The 20253-nt window shown below is 40.0% G+C and overlaps 1 protein-coding gene across 1 annotated transcript in view; it reads left to right on the plus strand.

Annotated features, from left to right (window-relative positions):
• Positions 1 to 20041, plus strand: part of reln (reelin) — a 1039407-nt gene extending 1019366 nt beyond the window's left edge. Inside the window, exons 65-69 of the mRNA XM_053500241.1 lie at positions 560 to 717; positions 813 to 1032; positions 1269 to 1466; positions 1539 to 1637; positions 19972 to 20041. Of these exons, the coding sequence (XP_053356216.1) occupies positions 560 to 717; positions 813 to 1032; positions 1269 to 1466; positions 1539 to 1637; positions 19972 to 19984 (688 nt within the window). The 3' untranslated portion in view covers positions 19985 to 20041. The remainder of the gene's footprint in view (positions 1 to 559; positions 718 to 812; positions 1033 to 1268; positions 1467 to 1538; positions 1638 to 19971) is intronic.
• Positions 20042 to 20253: the final 212 nt, after the last annotated feature.

Below are 20253 nucleotides of genomic sequence, written 5' to 3' on the forward strand. Positions count from 1 at the left end.
TAGAAAATATTTTAGATCTTTGAGTTCATCTCATAAAAAATGGGAGCAAAAACAAAAGTGTTGCGTTTATATTTTTGTTCAGTGTGTGTGGGTATATATATATATATATATATATATATATATATATATATATTAACTCATGTTAGGGTACTTTTCCTACGCTAAAGTATTATTTAAAGCTATTTATTAATTTATCTTTTATTTGCTGACTTACTTACTAACCAGCGAATGCTTAATATGGGCCCTAAACTAAAGTTTAGAAAAATGTTTACATTAATATAACAAATAATTTATAATAAAATATCAATTAAGTACAAATATATTTAAAGGTGTTCATGATGAATTTTATTTTTAATTTGATCAGCAAACCTTTTGAATTTTTTTGTGATTTTCTGTCTTCTCATCCGAAATCTACATGTCACATTACCCACTGTGACAGGTTTAAACAAAAAAAAATTACTTTGATGATCCAGGATTTAACAGAAGAACAGGGTTAACAGAAGACCATGATAATTACCATAATTAAATGTAACATAAACATGCTTCTTCTGCTATGCAGTGCAACACAGTTCCGTTGGATTCAAAAAGCATATGCTGGTGTCCGACATAGCTGGGGAATCGATAATGTCTACATTGGTGAAGCATGTCCAGGTGTTTGCAGTGGACATGGGTACTGCACCACCGGGGCAGTCTGCCTTTGTGATGAAGGGCACTATGGTTAGCACAAATAATTTGCCACTTTGTTTACAGTACATATTAAGTTATATTAAGTGCCTTGGATATATCGCTTCATTTTTTGGTCTCTCCCTCAGGTGATGATTGCTCCCTGTGGAGCAGTGATCTTCCCAACTCTATCAAGGACAACTTTGAGTCTGGGTCTGTGTCTGAAGACAGGTGGAGTATCATTCAGGGTGGACGAATTAGCAGTGGCTGTGGCCAGCTTTCTCCACATGCCTATGGAGACTCACTGTATTTTAATGGCTGCAGAATAAGACAGGCTATCTCCAAACCTCTAGACCTTTCCAAGGCCAGGTACAGCACATCATATAGTTAAAGGCTAGAGTACTATTTACTTAATCCACTTTAAGATAAAGATCCATTCCTGCATTTATAAATATTAAACAATTTAAAGGTACTTTGGAGTTTGCTAACAGTGTGTTTTCACTTTAGATCTGGCCAGTGAAATTATGTCAAGAGCGGAGTAATTGGTAAAATAAAGCTAACAATTTTTAAACTTCTCTCTATCTCTCCCTGCCTCTGACTTGCAGCAAGATCATTTTTGTGCTGCAGATTGGAAGCATGTCACAGACAAACAGTTGCAACTCAGCTTTAAACCAAATTGACACTGCTGACCGTGGTGTGCTGCTCCAATACAGTGTTAACAATGGAGTCAGATGGCATGTCATTGCCCAACACCAGACTAAAGACTTTATCAAAGCACAGAGAGTCTCCTACAGCATTCCCCTGTAAGTAATGAAAAAAATTCATAAGAATATAAATAGTTTTCTATATAAATAATTAGATTTTTTTTCTTATAGTGAGGCCCGTGTGAAAGGGGTGCAATTGAAATGGTGGCAGCCACGTCATGGTGGTACAGGGAAAGACCAGTGGGCCCTGGACCATGTAGACGTTGTTCTGTGAGTAGACCTGTATACTTTTACACTGTTGTTTGTTTCTCTCTCTCCTTTTCATTTGTTTCTACACTTTTTATTATATATTTCATATCCCTGCTGAAAAATCCAGCATAGACCAGCATGATTTATATGCTAGTCTATGCTGGTTAGTGCTGGTCTGATGCTGGTTTAGCTGGTGAACCAGCATAACTGATGGAATACCAGCATATCTATGCTGATGATACCTTACCACCAGCATTGGTCTTGCTGGTTAAAGCTGGTCTGGTGCTGGTTAAGCTGATCAACCAGTATAACTGATGGAAGACCAGCATGCCTGCTGAAAAATCCAGCATAGAGCAGCATGATTTATAAAATTGGTTACCATTTTAGCTCATTATCTTGTATTTTAATAGCTAGTACTAAAAATAGTGTGTGATGTAAATATATGAACCGTGCAGTGTTATCTTAAAATGCATTTAAATAAAAAAAGACAAAAATAATCCATTTACCAAAAATGTGTAAATACATTATTTTACATTTATTAAATATCTGCTGGGTTGTCTGGTTTCTGCCGCCTCAGTCTGCCGAAAATCTTTTTTTAACACATCACTAAGATAACCTGAAACTCAGTAAATACTGCACACACGCATATCCATATATCTATTTATCTATAAATGTATTTCCGCCGCCCCAGTCTCCCGAAAATCTTTTTGAAATGAGTCACTAAAATGAGAACTCAGTGAATACTGCACACACACACATATCCATAGATCTATATATCTATACATATATATTTATAGAAAGCTTAAAGTGTCTACTTTTAAATGAAGCAAGCTTAATTAAATATAAATATTCTCAGTTTATGTAATCCATATAAATCTTAGGAGAGATGCCACACTTCATTGACTGACAATAACCTGAGACAGGACACGCCCACACAATTTCCATAGGAAAACAATCAAGGGCATGCCCCCAAACACACACACACAAACACACACACACACACTCACACACAGTAGATGCAATACGTTTCCTGCGCGTGTGGAAGATGTCACGCGCTGTAATGGTTTTTTAAAGCTCTACAGAATGTTCTGGACAGTGGGAGGAGTTTAGATTTACCTCAGAACAACACTAAGACTCCACCAGAGAACGAAGGAGGAGAATCCAGCAAACTGTAACCATGGGTAAGTTATTAAATCTCATATAATCCTTATTCTAATATAATAAAACTAATATTATTTTTATTTTTCCTCATTTTCTTACAAGCTTTTGCCAGTTTATGTGAAAGATTGTCATTTAATGTCACTTATGTGGTTTGGTTTGCATGTAGATAACACTGCTAAATTATGCAAGCATACTGCCTTATGTAGCTTAAGATAAGCAGGTTAACTCACGGTGACTAAGCTAATGCCTTATAGTATGTAGATTACAGATGGTTGACAGAATGAGCTGTGGTGTAAATGTTTGTGTTAAGATATTTGCTTCAGTTTTTGGTTAGCTTATGAGACTGCTATCTATAATGTTATTTACCACAAACACTTTAGCACTTTAGCTATGTAGCTTACAAATGTTTTTGATATTAACGTGTAAATGTAAATCGTAATGCAAAAAGTATAAATTGTTTAACATTACAAAAGCTTGTGTTTTCTTTATACATAGTCAATAATTATTGATGATAATATACATTATTTTATTGCTATCATGCTTATGTTTCTTTTTCCTGTTTTATAAACAGTTGTGACCGTGAAAACGATCAGTCACCTGTTTTATAGAGACCAAATGCAAACAAGCAGGCAAGATATAGACGAACCATCACTATGTCATGGAAAACACAGACTCTGCAATTCCTGCCTGCATGGTAACCTGGACCACGACAGAGGTCTGGATTTGGAATGGATCTCTTGTATTTTTTTAATCAGTTGGCCACACGATAAGGCTTCACCTGTGACTGCGCACAACCAGCACATGGACTGACCTCAGATGCCAGAAATGTTACTACTGCTTGTTACAGGGTTAGTGTTCCATTGCTCTGGGAAACATCTTGTCATGATGCGCACTTTCCGGTTTCATGGAAGTGGAGACCATGCCATTGAAACGCGGAGGGTGATGTGAGAACTGAATCCTGCCGGTTGTGAAGCATGTGTGTATCAAACACGCCAACTTTTTGGCTTATATAACCTCGATCGGGTGACGTCATCTGATAAGACACACCGGCAGGTTATAAATAGGAGTGAACCGGAAACATTCCTTAGATTGATTTGTCTGAACGGACGTCCGGTCACTTAGGTAGTGCGGCATTCGGACGCAGCATCTCGTTCCCACCTTTTCAGGGAACAGGGTTACAGCAAAGTAACCCGAGACGTTCCCTTTCGATGGCTACACTCGATGCTGCGTGAAAACGCTATGGGAACGAGAGTGCCAACGCTGCCGCACTGCAAGTGTCTGGACTCCAAGGTTGTGTAGCATGTGCGCACAAGGCCAAAAAGGTCTCAGAACTATGTCTGGGTAGCTGACTCTTGGACCCGAACTTAGAGTGGAACCCAGAGTCAGAAACCGGGGTCTGAACCACATAGGAAGAGTACGAAGCACCTGGCGCGTAGCCCTTATTGGGGATTGGCCACAACTGAAATGATCTCATGTACAGAAGGCCCAAAGGTGTCACCATGGATACAGCTGCCATGAGAGCTAAGACCTCTAAAAGTGATGGTCACTTTCTGGTCTAGCCTGATTTCCTTGAGGGTGTTGAGAATGGATTCGACACGAGCAGGAGACAGCTATGCCCGCGTACGCTCGGATCCCATGTGACGCCCAAATATGTTGTCCTCTGAACAGGAAAGAGCGCGCTTTCATTGCGTTGGATCTCAATCCTAAAAAAAGAAGATGAGCTAGGACGACATGCTGATGTCGAAGCGCTAGCTACTGAGACTGGGCCAGCCAGTCATGTTCAAATACGGATGCTCTGGAGTCATAAGAGCCAGAACTACATCCATGTATTTTGTGTATGTGCGGGTGACAGAGCTAGACCAAATGGAAGGACCCAATACTGGTAAGCTAAGCCCCCGAAAGCGAACCTTCACGAACCTCCTGTGTTGTGGCAATATTTCTATTGATTTATTTTTAGATAGCAGTAAAGCCCGCAAAATATAAAAATTGGACGCAGCCCCCTTGTTCCTCTTGGGAACCAAGAAATACCGACTGTAGTAGCCTGACTCTGTGTCTGTTAGGGGAACATGTTACATGGCCCCATTTCCCAGCAACTTCTATCAGCAGATGCGCACTTTCCGGTTTCATGGAAGTGGAGACCATGCCATTGAAACGCGGAGGGTGATGTGAGAACTGAATCCTGTAGTTTCTCTCTACAGTGTTAGTACCCAAGGAGATATACTTGGCAGTAGCTTCCACGCTGCCAGTTTCTCAGAAAGGGGCAAAGTCTCGGGCCATTTGGTTAAACAGGGGGGTTGTGTTAGATGTTCGGCATTCTGAAACATGGCAGGAAAAACCGAAGAACTAACATTTTTATTGGATTTTATTGTTGCCCGAAGCACCAGTGGTGGCGGAACTAGAACACCGATCTCCTGGGGGTGCCAGGGAGAATACTTTATTCTTTGAAAGGAATTCTGCATGCCTCTCCCCATTAGTGGGCCACCCAGCTCAAAACCACTTTCCTTGTGTGTTTCACGCCTTGCAAGAGTCAGACCCGGTTGAGACTGGGTGGCCGGCAGTCCCGACTCTTGAGCACGGCAGGGAAGGAATTTCCTGAAAGCTTGTTATATAACTTCGCCTCATGAACCTAGTGGCGACCGAGTTAATGACATCGCCAAGTAGGCCGGAAGGCAAATGGGGGCTTCAAGGAGAAATGCACGATCCTTCCTGTTGATGCCCCTTAGATTCAACCACAAGTGCCTCTCTGCGGAAACCATTGCAGCCATAAAACGGCCGATAGCACAAGTCTGTGGCCAGGCGTAATTCCAATACGCCAGTACTGAAGTCTCTCAGCAGGTCAGCCTGGTAAGCGTGCAAAACCGCCATTGTGTGCAATGGAGCACCAACCTGACCTGCTGCCTAAAAAGCTTTTCCCTCCAGGGAAGATAAAAAGTCCACACAGCTTGAAAGGAAGTAAAAGCTTTTCAGGAAGGATGATGTGCCAGGAGAGAGATAGCCTGGAAGCATCTCTTTTATCTGGGTGTCATCATATAACCCCGCGCTTCCACCTCAACTATATTTAAATAAATAAATAAGTTGATGGCAGGAAAACACAGGATGAAAACAGCTTACTCCATGAAAGGGTTAACTCATATGGAGATAGCTAAGAAAAGGGGTAAGAGCGTCGTTGAGGCTCCACCCCCCCGACCACCCGACAGAACCTGCCGTCTCTATGGTGTTTATTTATTTATTTATTTTTTAAGTGTTTAGAGGCTATTACCATCTCAGCGGAAGCAAGAGAGGATGTTTATCCTTTCCCATTCACAAGAAGCGCCAGGGCGCGCTTAAGAGCAGACAGAGGTATTTCCCGATCCGATAAGAACGCAAAAGAAAGGAGTTTTTAAATCCGTCTCTCACAGCTCTGCCTGTTTAAGCCCCAGTAATGCGTGGCGGTTCAAAGCTTCTCAAGGAATGCAAGGCGCGCACGTAGCACTTAATCGAAGCAGTAAAGTGTAGAGATTGCCCTCCGCTATGGATTATACACACGGAGGGACGTCTCGTTTAAAACTCTGCCATTATCAGTGAGTTAAACACTTATTTTGCTGGTTATACAGACACACGCACACAACTAGGTGAAGATAAGAATCTAAAGAATGTTTCTGGTTCACTCCTATTTATAACCTGCAGGTGCGTCTTATCAGATGACGTCACCCGACCGAGGTTATATAAGCCAAAAATTTGGCGTGTTTGATACACACATGCATTACAACCGGCAACATGACAAGATGTTTCCCATATCGTTTTCACGCAGCATCAAGTGTAGCCTTTGAAAGGGAACAGTTTATGGTAAGCAGCAAAAAACATCATGGAATTGCCAGGTATGCGATGTTCACTTGTGTCTTGAGTTAAACAAGAACTGCTTTTCGAGAGAGGCACAAAGATGTATGACTTTTTACTAGGTGAAAGAGGTGACATTTATGTGTTTATAAGTAAGGTTACATTTATATGTTTATAAGTAAGAAAAATACACAAATGTCAGGACATGTCAGAACTACTTTAGGGCTCATAAACCGACAGACCCCTAAATAATGAGTAAGGTCCAAGCTCACTCATTTACACTACTGTGGTGTGAAAGTAACTGTGTGAACGTATCCCTGCGAGGTTGGTCTCATGTTATGTTTTTGTTATAATTTTTTTTTCATCAAAACTTGTTTGCTGTTTATTGGTAAATTATCATACTGTTACAAATGTGCATATTGTTTATATCGTTACATATTACACATTGTTAATACTGTTTGTGTTGGTCAATAAAGCTGATTTTATACTGATTCTATTCTGTATTTTCCAGAGTTATTGGATGACCATCTTGTAAAACCTGAATTTTGTCTTGTTACTGGCATACCTAAAGCAAATATTTACAATATACATTGTAATATTTGCATGTATTCTGTATCATACCAACATTTGATGGGGTGAACAGCCTACCATCAAATGTTGGTATTTTGGGATGCATGCGCTGCATATGTTGTGTTTTGGTGCTGGTATCCTGATGACCAGCATCATAATGCTGTGATGCTGGTGTTGGTATGGTGGTCACCTTGCTTATGCTAGTGCTGGTGGAAAAAACAACATAGACCAGCATAGCTGGTCACGAGCTTGACCCGCAATGATACCAGCATGTTTTGGTGCTGGTATGCTGGGGATCAGCATCAGTAAAGTGACCAGCATTATAGCACCATAAAGCTGGTGCTGGTATACTGGTCACAGCTGGCGACCAGCTTGACCAGCATATACGAGCATATGTTGTGTTTTGTATGCTGGAAATCAGTATAATGGCACTATAATACTGGTCATAAATAGATGTGATAAAAAATTACAAACCGATTAATATATATTTTTTTAAATCACTCTATACACAACTCATGATGTTTATGCTATTTAAACTTTAATTAATTAACTAGTTATTGAAATATTTTTCAAGACATCGTTAAAAATCCCTAAAGAAACACTAAATTAAATTCAATTTTAAATTTTATTTGTCAAATAAACAGTCATACACAGTACAATATGCAGTGAAATGCTTAGACGACCGCCCATGACTTTAAAATAAAAGACTATTATCAGGAAGTAAATAGGAAAAAGAAAACAGAAGTAAATTTAGCTAAGAAAGATAAAGATATTTGTTCAATACAAAATAAACAATATATGAAAAATATAAGAAGAATAAGAAAAACCTAGCTATACAATGTAAAAAATATAAAATTATGGACTTTTTGTATGGAATGAAGTTGTATATAAATAGAACTTGGATCAGAACTTAGCAAGATGAGCAAATATTTTTAACAAATATTAATTTGTTAAACGAGCAAGTTTTTTCACTACAAGCAGTACATATAAGTTTTTTCTACTGAGCCAATGATCTGAGCAAGTATAGTCTCCTTGTTCCCCCGGAAAAGGCATGTGCTCTCAAGGTTAAAAAGGGGGTTACTGGTGTGAGTTGGTAGTTCCCCCAACTTGGAGTGAAGCTATAAAACTGTCTCTACTTTGTTTATTGGCTTGCTAATTTACACTGTAATTAACACTGGCCATTTAATGCTGGCTTCAGGCACAGCGGACTTCCTTTCCATGATTAGGTTAAACTTCTTCCTGCTTTGTGTCATGAATTAGATAAGGTAGTTAAGATGGAGACACTCAGGCTAGGTGGTGGCTTTTAGGCATTCCGGAGATTGATAGCTTACTTTGTGGTAGCCTGTTCATTCCTGCACATCTTTTACCTGTTGCTGGCGCAAGCTGCTTGCAATCATATAATTTTGATTCATACACATTCACATTTCATACAAACTTAATTATTTTGATTGTGTAAAGCTGCTTTGTGATGATGTAAATCGTTAAAAGCGCTATACAAATAAAATTTAGTTGAAATTGAATTACCAAATACCTGAAGACATCTACAATCATGCATGTGCCTTTGTACTGCATCATGCTTGAACAACTTCTGTCCAGTTGCACTAACCACCATTATAGTAAAGTACTTTGAGAAACTAGTCTTTTGATTAAACTTTTAATTGTGTAAAGCTGCTCTGTGACAATAACAATTGTTAAAAGCGCTATGCAAATAAAATTGAATTAAATAGTCTTGAGTCAACTCAAATGGAGCTACTATCAATTCAGGACCAATCTGCCCACTGACTGAACAGGTCAACAGATGATGCCATTTCTGCCACACTTCATTTAGCCCCTCTCCCATCTGGACAACAAAAATACATACAGATGTTATGTATTATTCTGGTTTTACCGCCACGCCTCATGGTGGCAGCATTTGGGTTTGTGTGTTTGTTGGCTTCTACCGCTGAGTGGCACTATATAGACTGATACCTCGGGCACCAGTTCATTCTCTGCAGGATTAATAAGCCACGCTCTGTTAGAGCTGCACATAGTAGCGGATAATATCAAGTGAAACATTGTTGTTAAACATATTCATAATTACAGTATTAAAATTACAGTACGAATGTAGAATTTAAATTGAATTAAATCTCATTAGGATCGAATTTGAGTAAACGTTAACACAGTGAGCCTTTAGATTTTATCATATGTAATTAGAAAAGCTACGCATATATGTTTGTCATCTTATATTTTGTGTTCTTTAAATTTGTAGTAGATTTATTAACTGAAATAAACGAAAATAAATTACCATAAAAATTCTAACATTGTCAGGATGTGCTACTGCGCCAGCAGATGTCGATGTGTTTTTGCGTTATTATAAGAATTAAAGGCAGTAGGCTGTTATGATAATCATAATGTTTTTAATAAATAATAAAAACATTTTAACAAACTACATTTTCAATAGAGTTTTAGCTTGTTGTGTCCGCCGCACCTTGATACACTTATCGGTCTGGGCCCGATCGACCGGGAGAGACAAACACACACACGCAGGCATGATTTCTGAAGATCTCTGTTTATTCTCAGCAAAGAGAGCACATTTAAACGGTGCTACGTCCCGAACATCAAAAGAACCAGTCATTAACATGTCAGTCATAGAGGGACCCGGAGACAGACAGGTAAGAGGAGATGCATTTGCATTCTCCTGATTATTCAAATTTAAATTCAAATTTTATTTGTCACATACACAGTCATACACAGTACGATATGCAGTGAAATGCTTAGGCAACTGCTCGTGACCTAAAATAAAAGACTATGAATAGTAATAGGAAATAAATATGAAAATTAAAATATAGGGTAAATAAAACTAGGAAAGAATAAAATAAAATATAAAAACTAAAGTAAAAAAAATAATTACCTGTACGACAAAAATACACAATATAGAAAATATTTGAAGAATGTATAAAGAAATATAAAACAATAAGAGCAGCTGAACGGGTAGGTATATATTAATGTAATTTTTGTGTAGAATGGTGTTAGACTAAATAGTAATAAAAGAATGGTAATGTCCACTGTTTGTGCAATCCACATATTTAAAGTGTCTAGTGCGGTGCAAAATATGCTTAAAAAGTGATTTATTTAAAGTGACTTGTGACAGAGTGATATGATGACCACCAGGTGTAGTTATGCAGTGGCCACTAGTGTAACAAATGTCCAGAATGTCCAGTGTGTGTAAAAACCATATGTGTGGGTCAGTACTGTGTGGTGGTGTGATACCGTATCGCCTGTGGGAAGAAGCTCCTCCTCAGTCTCTCTGTGTTGGCCTTCAGGGAGCGGAATCGCTTTCCTGACCTGAACAGAGAGAACAGTCCATTGTTGGGATGGCTGAGGTCCTTCACAATCTTCCTGGCCTTGGTCCAGCACCGCCTGCTGTAGATTGAGTGCAGGTCAGGGAGCTCGGTGCGGATGATGCGCTCAGCTGATCGCACCACCCTCTGTAGAGCTCGTCTGTCCTGCATGGTGCTGTTCCCGAACCAGGTTGAGATGTTTCTCGTCAGGATGCTCTCTATGGTGCAGAAGTAGAAGTTTCTGAGCACCTTGGAGGGCAGTCGGAAGTCTCTCAAGCTTCTGAGGTGGTAGAGACGCTGTCGGGCCTTTTTCACCATGGTGTTGATGTGACAGGACCATGACAGGTCCTGCGTGATGTGAACACCGAGGTATTTGAAGCTGTCCACTCTCTCCACTGGGCTCTTGTTGATGACGGGGGTCTGGTAGTTTCTCTCCTGCTTAGTGCTGAAGTCCACTATCAGCTCCTTTGTCTTACTGACATTTAGGAGGAGGTTGTTCCTCTGGCACCAGTTCTCCAGATTCCTAATCTCCTTCAGGTAGGCCATCTCGTTGTTATCAGAGATCAGGCCCACCAAGACGGTGTCATCAGCAAACTTAATGATGGTGGTGAAGCTGGTAGTGGCCACACAGTCATATGTATTCAGAAAGTACAGCAAGGGGCTCAGAACACATCCCTGGGGGGCTCCAGTGCTGAGAGTAATGGAGGCTGAGACATGTCCGCCCATCCTTACTGCCTGTGGTCTGCCAGTTAGGAAGTTGGAGATCCACTGACACATACATGAGCTGTGTCCCAGGTGCTCCAGCTTGGTGGTGAGTGTGGAGGGAATTATGGTATTGAATGCAGAGCTGTAGTCGATGAAGAGCATTTTAACATAATTCCCCCTTCTAGTGTCCAGGTGAGTAAGTGATGTGTGGAGTAGATGAGAGATGGCATCGTCTGTGGAACAATTTGGACGGTAAGCGAACTGTAGTGGGTCCAGTGTGTCGGGTAGTGAAAAAATGATGAAGTCTCTGACCAGGCGTTCGAAGCACTTCATCACTACTAAGGTGAGGGCTACAGGGCGATAGTCATTAAGAGAAGCAGGATGTGGTTTTTTCGGGACAGGAACAATGATGGACTCTTTAAAGCATGTGGGGATCACCGACTGAGATAAAGAGTTGAATATCTCCGTGAACACAGGTGCTAGCTGGTCTGCGCAGGCTCGGAAAATACGGCCTGAGATGCCGTCTGGTCCTGCTGCTTTCCTGGTGTTCACTCTCTTGAAGGCTCTCTTCACGTCATGCTCGGTGATGATGAACGCGTTTCCGGTGCTGGTAGTGTCTTCCTGTCTGCAGCCGTTAGCGCCGGTAGCATTAGCATCGCTAGCGTCTTTAGCTGCAGCCTTGAAGCGAGCATAGAAAGTGTTCAGCTCATCTGCCAGAGTCGCGTCCACGTTCGTCATACCGGATGTTGGTGTTTTATAATCCTTAATTGTCCTTAGTCCCTGCCACAGGCTCCTAGAGTCACTCTGTTGGAGTTGTGACTCTAGTTTTCTCCCGTAGCGCTGCTTTGCCTCTTTCACCGCCTTCCGGACGTTGAATGACGCAGCCTTGTACGGTTCCATGTCCCCCGACGCAAGTCCCATGTTGTAGGCAGCGGTGAGAGATCTCAGAGCGTCGTGGATGGTTTTATCCACCCATGGCTTCTGGTTGGGAAACGTTCTAATAGTCTTTTTCTCCACGGTATCATCCGCTAGTTTCCCAATGAATCCCACAACCGCTTCCGTAAACACGCTGACGTCATCATCTGAGCTGTTTCGAAACATGTCCCAGTCTGCGTCATCGAGTGCGTCCTGTAACGCGGTCACCGATTGGTCCGTCCTGCGCGCGACCTCCCTCTGAACCGGAACTTCCTGTTTCAGCCTCAGTTTGTATTTTGGCATGAGGAAGATGGTAGCGTGGTCAGATTTGCCAAACGGAGGGCGAGATTGTGCCTTGTAGCTGTCCTTGACCGTAGTGTAGCAATGGTCCAGTGTCCTTTCACCCCTGGTGGGGCAGGTGATGTGCTGATAAAAGTTTGGCGCTGCGCGTTTGAGGTTGGCACTGTTAAAGTCTCCCGCCACAATAAGCGCAGCGTCCCTGTGTTGTGATTGTTGTTGTGCGAGTGCCTCATGCAGCTCGCATAAGGCAGTGTCCATGTCCGCTTGTGGTGGAATATTAACGGCACTAATTATAACCGGTGTAAACTCCCGAGGGAGATAAAAAGGACGACACGTGATGGTCAGTAGTTCCAGATTTGGTGTGCAGGAGCGTGTGAGAGGAACAACGTTCGCGCTGTTGCACCAGCTGCTGTTTACCATTAAACACACGCCGCCCCCCCTTGACTTCCCCGAGTCCCGTGTGCTGTCCATGCGGTGAACCGAGAAGAACTCGGCCGGCTGGATGGCGTGGTCCGGCACCGCTGGGTTCAGCCATGTCTCGGTGAAGCAGAGGAGATTGCAGTCCCGAATTTCTCTCTGGAACTTTATCCTGGCCCTGAGGTCATCGAGCTTGTTCTCCAGTGCTCTCAGCCTGTTTCTGACGCCGGCTCGTTTCCCTCGAGGCCGCCGCTTCGCATCGCGTCCATTGTTGTCCCTCAGGATTTCTCTCGGCCAGCTTGTATCCGGTAACTTCGAATTGTGAGTACATTGTACACCAATAGAAACAAGTGTCTCTATCATAACTAATGTACTCCATGGTGGTAATTTTGCCGATTTAAAAGCGCTGAAAACTAACTTAAAAAACAAAAACAAAGAAAAGGTGGTCGGAGCAGTCGTCACGGCAGCCGAACTCACCGGCGCCATCTTGGAAAACAAAAGGATTCTAGCAGACAGAAGCCATTTGGATGTATCCTTGTCTGGATACAGGATATAGAAGGTGTTACCACAGAAGGCATGAGGAAGCACAGTGAGGGGTCTGTTCTCAGAGCCCAGAAATCTTCTTATTAGATTACATTGTCTTACTATATTATAAAACCTTACACAAGTTAAACATTAAACGAATTTATCATCACAGTACTAAAATACAATACAAATTTAGAACTTAAATATAGGAGTTTCTTAGTTCCATCAAATTTAAGCAAAGTAAATGTTAACGCAGTGAGCCTTTATATTTTATCATGTGTAACACTTGCATAGCCAGAAAACTGTGTGTATCAGAAAAAGTGGGTGAGTCACAGGTGTTGTCAGATTAATGGGCAAAACCTATATAATAAAGCTATATAAGCTACATAGCCTTTATAAGACTTTACCTTTATTTAAGCGCACACACAATGACGAGAAAACGTTATGATGTAAAATAATGAAAGCAAACAGGGAGACAGCGCTATTCTGTATCGGTTTCGGTAAACTTGAGCGTGTCAGAAAATAAACCGAAACTCAATGTATACTCGCCTCACAGACGTGAAAAATATATACTTACAGAAAGCAAAATGTTTGCTTTTATATAAACTTATTGAGAAAAAATCAGCTTATGTAATTCGTATAAAACGTGGATTACTACGGCGCATCCACTCAAAGCCGAAACGAAAAAAGACATCAACTTGTCAATTAATGAATAAAATGGCCAGTCGGTTTCCTTGCTGTTTTCCCAGACGCATTTAGAATTATTAGTCTACTTTTGCCAGTGCTGTGTTTCCTATCCCCACCCCTGTTAAAACGGTGTATTCAGAGTAAGGCTCGCCGCGAGAGGTTGTGTGCGCGCGGTCCACTACACAGCAAAAACATATTTGTATATTATGACTGAGGCACCTCACATCGGCGTGCGGTTCGCACAGCGCCGCAAAGACAGCACTTATTTAACACGTATAAATGTGTGTTTGTTATATTTTGGGGAAAGATAAATCTCTTATACATCTCTCATATTGGCGCGCGCATTCATCTGACTTTAGATCAAAACTTGGCAAAGTGAAAGAGCGCACGGGTGCGCCGCAGGTTCACGTGAACATTTTACATTTACTAAAAGATTTATTCACAACCAGATTTCAGACATTCACACACATGCATTGTGCTACTGTATGTTGTTTGTACACACTTTTACTTTTGCCCTTCTAATCTCCCCTTTGATCAAAATGCTCCCGATATGAGCTGACACGAGCAGCTTTGTTTTAGTCAGAATATTCCTTTATCATGAAGAGAGGTGACAGATACTTGCTGTTTAAACACAGCAATTTTTTTAAGGTAAAAGCGCGCGGGATGTGAGCAGCTTTAATTATTGATAATTAAAATAACTATTAAATGGTGGACATAAACAGCAAAAAGAACAATATTTTACTTTTAATTATTATTAACATGTTATTGGATGATTATTTGAAACTGAAGCCCTTCGTGTAGAATTATGCCACAAGTCATTTTATCATACAAAGATTATTATGTTGTGGGACCACTCGGACCACTAAGCGTCTGTGGATCCCAAAATTGACATTTTTACAGTTTTTTAATCACTGGAATGAAAGAGACAAATGGAAAATACAAATGGAATAATTTGATTTGCTTTATTTATTTATTTTCAAATAAAATCTAAAATTAAAACATTGTAGGGTAATTAAAAACAGTGTAGATTGATAAATAGCATGCATGTTATGATAAGAAAAATCTCATTACAGTGATTAAAAACGGTAACAGTGTCAATTTTAGAATGTAGAATCCAAAGGATTTTAAATTTACACATATTTAAGAAGAGGCCTGAGACAAGATCCAAGATCTTTCCCCAGTTTGCTGAAACCATGCACAGTGGGGAGGGGTGCATTTTAGTTTCTCCGAGTGTAAAGGTGAGAACAGCTGATTCACACCTGGGGAGGGTGTATTATTTGCATTTAAATGTGTCTGACATTGCAAAGCACACACAGTAACACTGCAAGAACAACAACCTAAAGTAAATAAAAATAAGAGGCCCTGATTATACTGCATAAATATTATTTAGTACAACAAAATTCCAGCCGCGATATACTATACTATAACCATATTATACCAAAGATAAAAGTGTATATTTAAGTTATTTTAATATTCTATTCTGTGGGTCTATTTTCCAAGGTTTTTTTTTTATATTTAAATTTAGATGTCTTTAAATGTATTTTTTTAAATAATAACAATAAACCGATACAAACAGAAGCTATATAACAGTTCATTCTTTGTACAAATAAAATCGTTAGCTAGTGAACTTAATTAGCTAGTCTTATTAATATTTTTTTTACAAGCCCTTGAGCTGTTGTTAGTGCTTGTTTGGCCAGTTTCCTTGCTGTTTTCCCCGACGCATTCATAATCATTAGTCTAGTTCTGCCGGTGCGGTGTTTCTTATTCCCACCACCGTTAAAACGGCATATTTAGAGGCTCGCCTGCAAGAGGTTGTGCGCGCGGTCTACTATACAGCAAAAACATATTTGTATATTATGACTGAGATAAGGTGGCTCACATCAGTGTTCGTTTCGCACAGCGAATTTTGATCAAAATGCTCCCGATATAAGCCAACACGAGCAGCTTTGTTTCAGGCAGAATATTCATCTCTCATAAAGAGAGGCGACATATACTTGCTGATTAAACAACCCTTTTTTTTTAGTGAAAGTCCGAGCAATGTGAGCAGCTTTAAATAGTAATAATTAAATAATTATTAAATGCTGGACATAAACAGCCAAAATCAAGATGATTAATATTTCTTAGATTATTGTTATCATGTTCTTTTGCTGTTTGGGTTCAGCATTATATGATTATTTAGTACAACAAAATTCCAGCCGCGACATACTATACTATAACCATAACTGAAGCGCCTCATGATTCATGCCACGAGTCATTTTTTTATACAAAGATTATTACGTTGTGCTTGGACCACTGACTCCAAAATTGACATTTTTACCGTTAAAAATAAAAATGTTTTTACAAGCCCTCGAGCTGTTGTTTGTGCTGTTTTCTTTAATAATAACAATAGACAGATAAAAACAGAGAGTCTCTCTAAACAAAATTAATTGCAGTCGTTTTGCAAAATGTCCCTTTGCGCCACCTGGCGGTCATTTCACAAAATTTCTTTAAATTGTGACTGATTTATTTTGGCTTGTGCCATTTGGCCGCGACAGAGTGTGCGTCATAGAGATTTCGCTTGAGTAACCACTGTATGTAAAAATGCTGTGATTAATTTAGCTTAATTTTAGCTCTGATTAATACTGATTAATCTGCGAAATACTCACAAGGCTGATCATCAAGCTCCAGGGACTGGGCATTTAACTCGGAAACAAATAATCTGTTTTTATGCTTTTTTTGTTTCATTACAGCTGATGTGATCCCACCTCCTGCTGTTAATGAAAGAGTCATTTCCATATGAACAGTGCGCGCGCACGGGGAGGCGGGATCACATTAGCTGTAATGAGCCGATACAGGAGAATCTGTACCACTCCTTACTTTCATACGCATTACATAAAAACAGATTATTTGTTTCCGAATTGAATTAGTAAATGTAAAAGTAGTCAATTCAAGCTTTCTATAGATATGTATTTTGTGTCTCTCTCTGGAGTATTTGCTGAGTTTCAGTTCATTTTAATGACGTGTTTCTTCCTGCAATTAACGCAGACCAAAGCGACAGACAGCGCACCCTGTTTGTTTTCTTTATTTTATTAATGCTCAAATTTTTATTTTTAAAATCGCTGCATAAAAAAAGTAGACACTTTACAGATTTTATTAATATAAAGATCTTGTCTGTACGATTAAAACTGAAAGTGTAATTTAAGTTCTTATTGGCGTCATCAGGGGAAGACGCCTTAAAATGCATATATGCGTGCGCGGACCTCAGAGGGTTAAAAATTTGTATGCTCAGTGAGGCTGGTAGAGGCTAAGATGTATCTTTTTTTTTTTTTCTTTAAGCATTGCAAGACCATTGCTTATGTCTTTCCACCCTGGTATTGGGCTAACACACACCTGAATACTCCAGAAAATCAAACTTACCCTCCTAAATTCTGTGAAAGCAGTACCAGGGTACTTAGCATTGCCCATGTTTTGTCCAGAGTGGAGATTAAACAAGCTTTTTCCAGTCACTCGATGAAGTTGTCATGCGGGGCAGTGGATACACATGGAACTCCAAAATCTGATTTAGCCGTTATTACAAAGTCATTCAAATGCTTTAGTGGCTGTCAGGTTTGGGCACCACTACGAATGGGACTGGACTAGGGGCTGGTTGTCTTGCCGTTAATGCCATCTTGTAAGATTTTGTCTACTTCAGCCTCGATGGCATGGCAGAATGCTTCCAGGACTCTCTATGGGTGCTGGTGCACAATCCTGCCTGGCATCATTTTAATGTTATGTTTTACTAGGTGTGCTAGTCCCAGTATGGTGGAAAAGACATTGCAAAACTTGCAATATTGCAAACTACACGGTTTCATGGTGGCAACAGGTTCTCTCCATGCTGCACCAGTTCATACTCGTGTTCATGCTCATGAGCAGTGTCATGCTCCTTTCGGACAGAAAGCTCATGTTAACAGCTCAATCCTCCTTTTGAATAGATTTATATTATATACACTATACAGTAGGTACTCAATCGGAATGTTGCTTTCACTGCTGCAGTGCATGGTGGCGGCATTTGAGTTTGTGCGTTTGCGTTATATAGCACCGCTGAGTGGTGCTATATAACTATAGACTGACACCTCAGGCCTTAGTTCATTCTCTCAAGGATTAATGAGCCGCACTCCTTTAGAGCTGCATGTAGTAGAGGATAAAATCAAGTGAAACATTGTAGTTAAACGAATTTATAATCACAGTACTAAAATTAAGTACAAATGGAGAATTCACTCACTCATCTTCTATACCGCTTTATTCTGTATTTAGGGATGCGGGGACCTGGAGCCTATCCCAGGAGGCTTAGGGCACACGGCAGGGTACCCCTGTAGAGGGTGCCAATCCATCGCAGGGCACACACACATACACACATTCACACAACAATTCGGCCAATTTGGAAACGTCAATTAACCTTACCTACATATCTTTGAAATGTGGGAGGAAACCCCCCAAGCACGGAGGAGAACATGCAAACTCCATGCACACAGAGACAGGAATCAAGCCTGGCTGGGAATCGAACCCAGGCCCTGGAGGTGCAAGGCGACACCACTACACCACCATGTAGAATTCAAATTAAATTAAATTTTATTAGGATCGAATTTATTCAATGAGCCCTTAAATGAAGCTTTTAAACTTTTTGGTAAATCTATTGGCTGGGAAGACTCAACAACTAAATGAGGCTGCCCTCTAGGGAATATTCATGACACAATCACTTGTAGCTTGTCTTATGAGTTAATGCAGATCAACCCATGACACATGTCCACTATGATTATGTGGTAATATCACTATTATTATCTCACAGGCTTATTAGTGGTGCTTGCAAAGCGAAGAGCTGGGTCGCAAGAGGTGCCCAAATTTGCCCTATTGACATATAATGGGGACTTTACTGCATAAATACTCCCATACTGTTTGTCATAGATCCATAAATGAAGTGTCAAATTGTGTGGCTCATTCAGAAATGGGGTGCTTGACATGACTTTTCCCATTGACCTAACCTTAAGACCAACCTTGACGGATTTATAGCATACCCCGCAAGAGGGTATAGGTTTTTCTCCTTGGGGCACAAGAGGTGCCGAAATTTGCCCCATGGACATATAATGGTAACTTCCATAGGAACTGTAAAACTGAATCGAACTGTGAATCCCATTGATGGAGACACTCATTTAACTCAGGCAACCAATCAGTCTTTTGCATTTATCATGATGCTAATAAACCACACCCCTAGCAAATTTTATTAGCATGCTGTCATGATTAGTATGTTGCTAGCACAATGCTAACCTGAATAACATGTTGCTAACATGATTAGCATGCTGCTAACATTATGCTAACTATATAAGCATGTTGCTAGCATGATGCTAGCGTAATTAGCATGTTGTTAGCCTGACTCTAATGTTTTGCCACAGCAAGCACCACTAATTTTCTTCAGAAAATAGTCCTTTCTAATGGTTATTATGCTCTTGTATTGTCAGAAAGTCTGTATTAAACTAGCTTTTTGAGACAGGTCTTCCTTAATCGTATGAAATCATAAAATCTATGCAGAGAAATCATGAAAGTAGAAGATTGAACAGCTTCTTTGTTTATGGACACAGGTATTTTCTATACAAATGTAATATAACTTATAATTTAAAAATACTTACAAAGAATATTATAAAATGGCAGTCAATAAAAACTGTTCCTTGTTAAAAAAAACATATAAGAAGTTGAAGTTAATAAAATTGTAGAACATTAAAGTAGAATATTTTTTAAGGTAAATCATTTAAGCATAAGATGTACAGGTACAGTATATGTTTTAATTGCCATTAATTCATAGTGTTTGCCTAATCTCCGTTTTGTATATGCATATATGTTATACAGTTAATAGGGATGAGTAAAATCTAATCGCCAAACATTTTTGTTCCTGACTTAACTATTTTCTTTACGTGTCTTCTTTTTCTCAGACGGAGAATCTAAGAAGCAAGCAAAGAAAATATGGAGGTGCATCTAAAGAAAAAAGACCCCATTACATCAATCACAAAGTGTAATTTTCAAACATATTTATGTTGTTTTTCTTGTAATAAACTCATTTCAGCAAATAAAGTTAATTAGCACACTGCAACCTTCTACCAGATCAATCCATGATGAGGTTTTGTGATCATAGAGGAATTCAGGCTATACTTCAAGTGAGCCTATGCAGAGAGGAACATTACATTTCTAGTTATTTCCAAAGTTCAGTAAAGACT

The sequence above is a fragment of the Clarias gariepinus genome, chromosome 7 (assembly GCF_024256425.1).
Source record: "Clarias gariepinus isolate MV-2021 ecotype Netherlands chromosome 7, CGAR_prim_01v2, whole genome shotgun sequence".
In the NCBI taxonomy this organism is placed as follows: domain Eukaryota; kingdom Metazoa; phylum Chordata; class Actinopteri; order Siluriformes; family Clariidae; genus Clarias; species Clarias gariepinus.